This window comes from Mirounga angustirostris, unplaced genomic scaffold (genome assembly GCF_029215605.1).
Source record: "Mirounga angustirostris isolate CCGP_5_RB_7025 unplaced genomic scaffold, mMirAng1.0.hap1 SCAF_3, whole genome shotgun sequence".
Taxonomy (NCBI): domain Eukaryota; kingdom Metazoa; phylum Chordata; class Mammalia; order Carnivora; family Phocidae; genus Mirounga; species Mirounga angustirostris.
This window is the reverse complement of record NW_026991711.1, coordinates 149701813-149711162: the sequence shown is the minus strand read 5'-3', so window position 1 is coordinate 149711162 and position 9350 is coordinate 149701813. Positions and strand designations below refer to the sequence as shown.

The window sequence follows — 9350 nt, the reverse complement described above, 5'->3', positions numbered from 1 at the left end:
GTATAGGAAACTACATTACTCCCTTCACACTTTGAAAAGTTTACTCTGTACATGAAGTGAATTACTCCTCCTGACCAGTAACAGGTAAAAATGACCCTTGAGAAAAATTCTCATACAACCTCTACCCTGCCAACATAGGACAACCAAAAGAGAAACCTTCCTTTTTTTACGGATTAACATTTGTGTCCAGGAATCTATCATGGTACATTTCTACACTGGATGCTCAGTAGAAGTAGCATGAATGGTTTAAGCTTTTAAACTTCCAACCATCATTTCATGCTAAGTCCCTTGTTTTCAATTACAAAACAGAACTCAGAAATTACTTAACTGAATTTATTATTTTAATTTTGAAAAAAAATTATCTTGACATTTAAGACTCAATGTTTTTCCCAGTTTTATTGGATATAGTTCCATTATGAAACCCTTCGGGAATTCTCCTAAACTGAATATATCATCTTGCTCTGGCTAAGAATCCCTGATTGCGACTTTTGTTATAAACACTACTATATTAACACTGTCATGTCAAATAACGTTCTGTAACTATAATTTCAGAGATTTTCAGTCTAAGTTCTACATTGAAACTTCTGAACCTCTTTGCTTTGTTCTTTTATTATGGATCTTTTCCTACAGAGGCCAGATAATGATAACAGTCCTATTCCTTTTCTTTTTCTTTCTCAAAATAAATACTTTTCAAAATTTAATGTTGTCTGGGTCTTTAGAGATAGTTTGAAGAATCTATACTTCTGCTGCAGTAATGATTTTTTTTTTAAATGACATTTATTGTGGATTTCAGCAGCTAACATGAAACTCATTCTAGATTGCTTAGCAAGGTTTCTCTTACTTGGAGCTTTTAATCCACTACTGTTGGATACGGCGAATTGATTGAATCTGGGAAGTCTGGGCGTGAGAACCCCACTCTCTCCAGTGTTTATAGTCTCCTCCATGATGGTCACATTCCAAGATATATTGATAACCATGGTATCCAGGATACTGGTAGCAGACCCAGGCCCCACATTGTATCTTCATGGAACCAACTTCGTTGTTGAACCAACCCATGGCTTGCAAGGAGGGGTAGTCATCACAGATCTCCCACTGGCGTCCAATGAAGTTTTCCTTCTCAAAGATGGTAATCTTAGACTCCTTATGATTAGCTGAACAGATGGGGCGGAAGGACATGAGGCGCTCAATGTAGTAGGCATTACTCCTGCTCCAGGCGTCCCAGCGAGGGTATTCTCCTCTCTCCAGGATAAACTGTTGCCCGCAGAAGCTGGTGTGCTCATAGCCAACCCAGGCGCCACATTCCACCTTGAGAGACCGGACATTATCAAAACTGCGCTCAGAGACATTTGGGCAGGAGCTGGTGAACTCCATCCTCTTGCCCTGGAAATTCTCCTGGTCGTAGATGGTTATCTTCCATGGCCCCACGGACCCCGGCATGGGGTTGGTTTGAGCCATCTTGGTGGCTGGAAGGGTTTCCAGCTCCTGCTGCACAGTCTGGGTCTCCATCTGGTGCAGTAATGATTTTATATACAATGTTAGAATTATTTTTCTGTTCAATTTTCAGTTTGTCTTTGCCCTTGCATGTTGCTTACTCAAGATCCTTCACAAATCCCTTTCTCAGATAAAAATATCCAGGCAAGTCTGAGGTTTGATTCACAGCCACGTATCCAAGTCCAAGCATCTAACAAGCATCAATCCAATAAGGGGTATGCAGAACACATTGGGAAACTTGCCAACCTTTGCAATTACGCTTCACCATAGTGATGATGAAATGTATTTTAAAAACTGCAATCCTCAAAAGTCAATCCTATAAAGGCATTTATTGTATCTGATACCATGAATACTGTTTTAACTAAGACATATCATCATGTTATAAAATATCACTTTCTCCCATGTTCTCCTTTTTTTTTTAATTTTTTAAATTATTAACATACAATTATCATTTGTTTTAGGGGTACAGGTCTGTGATTCATCAGTCTTACACAATACACAGTGCTCACCACAACACATACCCTCCCCAGTGTCCATCATCCAGCCACCCCATCCCTCCCACGCCCCTCCACTCCAGCAACCTTCAGCTTGTTTCCTGAGATTGAGTCTCTTATGGTTTGTCTCCCTCTCTGGTTTCGTCTTGTGTCATTTTTTTCCTCTCTTCCCCTATGATCCTCTGCTTGTTTCTCAGATTCCACATATCAGTGAGATCATATGATAATTGTCTTTCTCTGCATGTTCTTCTTTTCTTTTATTTTTTTCTATATGTTTATTGAATGCTATTGTAATAAATCTGAGCAAGGCTTTATATTTATGTATTTTTATTATACTTACCATTACCATTGTTATTTTGTTTGTCCCAGTGCCCTAATCACATCCTCCTATTCACTCTTTGCTAAATTACATGTACTCAATTCATATTCTATACGTACATTTAAAAGTATATATGAAAAATATACACAGATGACCTTATATATGTCTTACTTTGTCTTATTTTTATTTAAATTATGCTTTGAGATTTATATCTACTGCAAAATTTTACTATGTATTTTTTCATTTCCCTAGTGATAAATTCCTCTATTTCTCCATCTTTCTGCTCCTACATACAGATATACAAGGAACACCCCTTAAAATATATTTTCCGGAGTTCTTATGGCAGAGTTAATATGGAATATATACTAGGAAGTAACATATTTATTTTCCTTATGTATTTCCAGACTGTTCTCCAAAATAGCTATATACCTCTCCATTTATTCAGCTTTTCTTTTATGATAAACTTGTGAATTCTTTGCCATCTTAAGTATCAACACTGTGTTTAGAAAATCAAGCCATATTGTGGTGTAAAGTTGCTATTTATTAATTCTAATTTCCATATAAAATTTCATTGACAGGGCACATCACAATTTGGTTATCCGTTACAGCTATTAAAAGGAATTTTGGAAAAAAAATAAAAGGAATTTTGGTAGTTTTTATGTTTTGAGTATTATTACAGTGGTTCTGTGAAGATGAAAAGATTTCTTATCAGATACATACTATATGTGGAATTACTAAATCATAATATATGTATATGAAGAGGGAGGCAGAAGAGTAAGAAAAAATATATGATTATGAAAACAAGGTCACAGAGATGCTATGTTGATGGCACTGGTGTTGGACTTCTGACTTGACTGCAAGATGACACATTTATGTTGTTTTAAGCAAATGAATTTTTGGTAATCTGTTAGAGAAGCAATAGGAGATTAATACCATATGTAAAGGTAGAAATCCACATATAAGAGCACAATACTCTAAACTCAAAAATGTGAGCAATATAACAAACATTTTAAATAATTAAATTATTTAAAATAACTAATTTTAGGGCGCCTGGGTGGCTCAGTTGGTTAAGCAACTGCCTTCGGCTCAGGTCATGATCCTGGAGTCCCTGGATCGAGTCCCACATCGGGCTCCCTGCTCGGCAGGGAGTCTGCTTCTCCCTCTGACCCTCCCCCCTCTCATGTGTTCTCTCTCATTCTCTCTCTCTCTCAAATAAATAAATAAAATCTTTAAAAAAAAAAAACTAATTTTAATTCTTTGGTCTTCACTAGTAGATTGTTAGATGCCTTCATATTTAAAATAAACATATTTGCATAAATAACCTTGTATATGAATAGATTCACACTGAAATTGATCAAATAATTGATATAATGGTAATTTAATGGTAATTTAATCACCCAAATGTTTTTTATTAAAAACAGAATTTTTAAAAATACAAAGAATGGTTTTATTTTTTTAATTGTAATTAATGATAATAGAAACAACTGTTTCTTTTTTTGTCTTTGGCCATTACCATCTAATTTTTAATGTTTTCTTATAGGTCTATTGATGTTCTGCTTTCACCTGTGTGAAGAAAACATTCAAAATATGTAGAATTTGAGTAGGTATTAGACCTGATCATTCTCTACTTTTAACATGGATTTTTGCCTCATATTTGTTTGTATCAATGGACTATATTTAATTACTAATAAAATGGGATTTAATACTTACTTTGTCCCCTCATAGAATAGGAAGCATATTGCTACTTTAGTATCAAAATTTAGATACATACATATCCCAGGTCAGTAATAGAAATTAAAGTATACCATTTCATTCTGGAGTTTATTATTTAAAGCCCTAAGTCATTCTCTTGCCATAAAAATGTTTGGGAAAAGGAGGCAAAAAGAAAAATGCTGCACTAATGTTGAAAAACACTAATGCTGAGGGACAGCATGCCTATGCCACCGCCTTGGTGTCTAGAGCTTTAGCTTATAAATGTTTAGAACTAAGGTAGAATGTGTTCTTACGTCTGAGAATAAATTATTAAAAGTTTGCCTTTAATTTGTGTTGTGCTTCCTGTTATTGGGTAAAAAGTACAGTTGCAACACTGTGACTGTCTTTTCTATACTGTACCGTAAACTAATAGGAAAAAACTTTAGTATCTATTAGTATAAGAAGATGTCACTTTTATATGTGTCTGAGGCCATTGTAATGTAAAGTTAGTAGACTTGATTCTTCTTGAATGTTATTTTAAAAGCTAGCATAATTTACCTTTCTCTTTATTCCCTTAAAGTTAGGAAAGATATGGATGGTATTTCAAATGCTTACATGTTACTTTTGGGAAAATTATATGGGATTTAGAAAATAATTTATTCAGATTGCTAATAACAAAACAAAAATCTAGACATCAGGGCAATATTAGTATCAAATTTATCATTAATTTACAAAACTGAATATAGTACATGCTATTAGCACTAAAACCCTTGTAACTACAAGCTGACTAACTTGTCTTTTTATTTTTCTGACTCTTTCCTATGGAATGAAAAGATAAGATACCGAATTATAAACATACTAAGATCACATCAACATGTTCTTTCTTCCACATATAACAAATATAATTAACTGAAACAAGTATCAGTGGACATTTTTAAAAATAAGTCTAGAATATTATTTCTTTATTTTAGTACTTTGGGACTCTGGGACTCAGTTTTTATATAAGATAACCAATAATAAAAAATCAGTTTACAAAGTATTTTTCTTTCCTCACAGAAAATAGTTACATAAAAAGCACTAAAAGGGGGTGCCTGGATGGCTCAGTCAGTTAAGCATTCCCAATCCCCACCCATTCTAGTCTGTCCCCATTTGAGTACTGAACTGATAAAGGCCAAAAGCAAAAAGAGAATCCAATTAAAATAAATTTGGATTATCATGAAGTATATTAATGCAGGGCTTCATTGGAATTTGATAGATGCCTAATGAATTGCACATATAACTAAATATTTCTACATATACTTCCAAAACGTGTTCACAGTAATTAAAATATATATATATATATATGATTTCGAATGTATAATGCAAAGCAACTTTTAAAAGGTATTCATTTGAATACAAACTTGGTGTTTTACAGCAATAAAGGAAGCAAAATAAAGACCTGAAAATGGTTGTTCTTTATTAATGCTAAACTCTGTGTAATCAGTCAATGGTTTCAAGACTTCTGACTAGAGATAATTCGTAACTCATGTATCAATGTCAAGGACCCATTTAAAGATTTTCAGAATCCAGGAAAGCAAGAAAGAAAAAATTAAATTACTGAAGGAAATAACGGTGTGACTAAAGTACAATACACATATGTCTCATTAGAACTCTGACCTTGTATTTTATCCTTCTTTAATTTGATTAAAGGAGGTAAAATATTTAGTCAATAGATGGTTTCCATCTAGTATACATATCATTGACTACTCCAATTACTTATAAAGCACTTCAATTATTTTAAAAAATATTTTAATCTAAACTCCATCAGTATGCTCTAAAGATAATTTAATATGGCAAACTTTACAAATTATATAAACTTTTCTGAGATGGTTATATATTAAAAGAAATAATGATATATACTTGTTACTGAGTTATAACATGAGACACAGTCACAGGCTTATTGACATTTAATTATTTTTTTATCAATTGCTTTAATGAGCATCTAAAAACTTTCTATCATAAATATCCTTGCAAAAATGCATCCCTCAAAGTCTAGGGAAATGGTCTAGACAATTTTCCTTCTTTGTTGACTTCTCTGTAAATGAAGATTTAATCTCAATGAGTCAACACACTCCTACCCGTCAGAATACTATATAATTCTGTAATCTATGTATGTAATTCTTTCTCTAATCATTATAATTCTCCAATTTTTAAAAACTCAGAATACATGTATATTTTCTCAGAAAAGTCAAAGGCAGAAATTAACTAACGGCTTAAACTGATGAATTAAAGCAGGGATGTTCTCGGGTGCCTGGGTGGCTCAGTCAGTTAAGCATCTGCGTTTGGCTCAGGTCATGATCTCAGGGTCCTGGGATAGAGTCCTGAATCAGGCTCCTTGCTCAGTTGAGGGGCCTGCTTCTCCCCCTCCTTTTGCCCCTCCCCCTGCTTGTGTTCTCTCTCTCTGCCAAATAAATAAATAAAAATCTTAAAAAAAAATAAAGCAGGATGTTGTGCAAAATCAGCTTAATCACGTAAGATGTAAATATATCTTACTCATTTAAAAATTGAATCAAATTATTCCTTTTTCATCTTTAAAATAGATCATACACAATCCTTACATTTTAGATTGCTGTATCCACATGGAGCTTATGTTTCTCTATTAATTTACAGAAGAAAAAACTGATTCATAGATTCAGTCTTTAATTCTTTTTAATCATAGGAGCATTAAACATCAATACATTTCTCCTCATAAGTGAAATTAAAAAGTGATTGCTAATTCAAACAAATATTTTTTACATTGCTTAGGAAAAATCCCAATTGTAGCACTGCCTTTCCTAAATATAAGAGATACAGAGTATTTTCTTATTAGCTCCAATTTTAACATGATTATTCCTATTTTTGGTTGAATAACCTCTAATGACTTTTTTCCTGTGCCATTATATAGGCTTCTAGGAAAATCCTTTTAAATTATGTTCTTTATTTTAAAAAATATGTTACATATTTTTGTCACTATTTGTTTTCCTTAATTATGTGTTTAAAGTTGAAACATTAATAATAAATACAAATTCATGTGTATTCCCTAATGAATTCTAACAAATTAATATATAAAACTTGATTCAGAGTAAAAGCAACAGTAGTCTAAAAAAAATAAGAACCCTGACTTCTAGGTTTACCATCATTTATCTCCTGCATTATCATAACAGCCTTCTCATTGTTTTTCCTGCTTCTAACTTTGTCTTGCTATAGACTATTCTCTGGATATGTGATGCAATTTTGCCAGTTCTTTTCTTTCAGCACTTAAAATGTTGTGCCACTTCTTTCTGGCCTCTATAATCTCAGATAAGAAATATACTCCTATTTAAATTGATATTCCTTTACATGTAAGGGTCATTTTTCTCTGGCTGTTTTTTTTTTTTTTTTAAGATTTTATTTATTTATTTGACAGAGAGAGATAGGGAGAGCAGGAACACAAGCAGGGGGAGTGGGAGTGAGAGAAGCAGGCTTCCCACCGAGCAGGGAGCCTGATGCAGGGCTCAATCCCAGGACCCTGGGATCATGACCTGAGCCGAAGGCAGACGCTTAACGACTGAGCCACCCAGGTGCCCCACTCTCTGGCTGTTTATAAATGTTTTGTCTTTAGTATTCATAAGTTAATTAGGATACATCTTCATGGGTATTTCTATGGATTTATTCTATTCACATTTTTCTGGATTTCTTGAATCTATAGGTTTATGTCTTTTTCCAGATTTGGTAAAGTGCTCAGTCATTATTTCTTTGAAAATTTGTTTAGCCCCACTCTCTTATTCCTTCCTTCAGGGATTCTGATAATAAAAATTTCAATCTATTATTATTATCTTACAAGTCCCAGAGGCTCTGTTCATTTCTTCCAAATCATTTTTCTCTCTGTTGTTCAGATTAAGTAAACTATTGATCTGTCCTCAAGTTCACTTACTCTATCCTCTGTTGTTTCCACTCTACTATTAAGTCCATCCAGCAGGTTTTTTTCTTTACTATTTTGTTTTTCAGTTATACAGTTTCCATTTGGTTTCTTTTATACAATTTCCGTTTTTGTTGTTGAGATTTTGTTTTTCATTTGTTTCAAGAGAATTTGTAATTGTTTTTTGAAGCAATAAATAATTATAAATAAACAGAGCCTCAGGGATACTTTAAAATATATAAAAATAAAATAGGTATACAAATTGAAATATGAAATAATTTGTATTACATCCTACACATTTTGAGTATTATGAATTTTTAATGAGAGTTTCATTATGCATGTTTTACTTGTTTGTACATAAACTTATTTCACTGCTAGTCAATGAGGTCTTTGATCAAAAATATTAGTGAATTACTTATCTTCCTTACCCCTTCAGTATGTAACAACTACTTTTAACAGAAAATATACTGGAGAAAATTTAATTTGTTCTATTGAAATGTATATATTCTTTATAAAATTCCAGAAAAATAACCTTTACTTTAGAAATTATTGGAAGTGTTGAGTTTTTCTTAAAGATTTATGTATTTATGTATTTATGTATTTATGTATTTATTTATTTATGGAGTGCAAGGGGGAAGGGCAAAGGGAGAAACTTAAGCAGACTCGGGCTCAGTGGGGTTTGATCTCACAACCCTGAGTTCACTACCTGAGCCAAAACCAAGAGTCAGATGCTTAACCGACTGCACCATGCAGGCACCCCGAAATTGTTTCATTTTGTTTTCAATTAAGTAGTAACATAATCCCAAATAACAAGAAATTAAGTGTAGATATATTATAAAAACAGGTATTCCTGATTTTATTTAAGTCAATATTCATCAATGAAAATGGCATTTATGATAACTATGCAGTAAGTTTACATTTGGTCTCATTTTTATTGAAGTAGTATGGAGAGAATTTTTACCATTAATTTTTAATTGCACACCCTTGAGACAAATTAGATGATGAATTAAGATTGTTCATCATCACAGTGTACTTGAGCACCATGATAGGAACAAAATACAGTTCTGTGTTAACAAAAACAACATTAAACCAAGATATGTACATATGTATGCATTTGTTTATACACATACATATATTTGCATATATGTTTATACATACACACATTTATTTTACATATATATAATATAATATATACATATATTATATATGTAATATATAGAATACATTCGGCGCCTGGGTGGTACAGTTTGATAACCACCTGATTCTTGGTTTCAGCTCAGGTCATGATCTCAGGGTCTCTCTCCCTCTGCCTCTGCCCCTCTCGCTCATGCTCTCTCTCTCTAAAATAAATAAATAAATATTTTAAAAAATAAAAATATATAGAATACATATGATAAAACATAAGGTGTGTGTGTGTGCTCACAGAGAAACTCCCTTT

At 32.8% G+C, this 9350-nt stretch overlaps 1 protein-coding gene across 1 annotated transcript; it reads right to left on the bottom strand.

The window, feature by feature from the left end:
• Positions 1 to 758: 758 nt before the first annotated feature.
• Positions 759 to 1507, bottom strand: CRYBA1 (crystallin beta A1). The gene has a single exon (XM_045867377.3). It carries the CDS (start codon positions 1504 to 1506, stop codon positions 859 to 861), a length of 648 nt encoding a protein of 215 aa, XP_045723333.1. The 5' UTR covers position 1507; the 3' UTR covers positions 759 to 858.
• Between the last annotated feature and the right edge of the window lie 7843 nt (positions 1508 to 9350).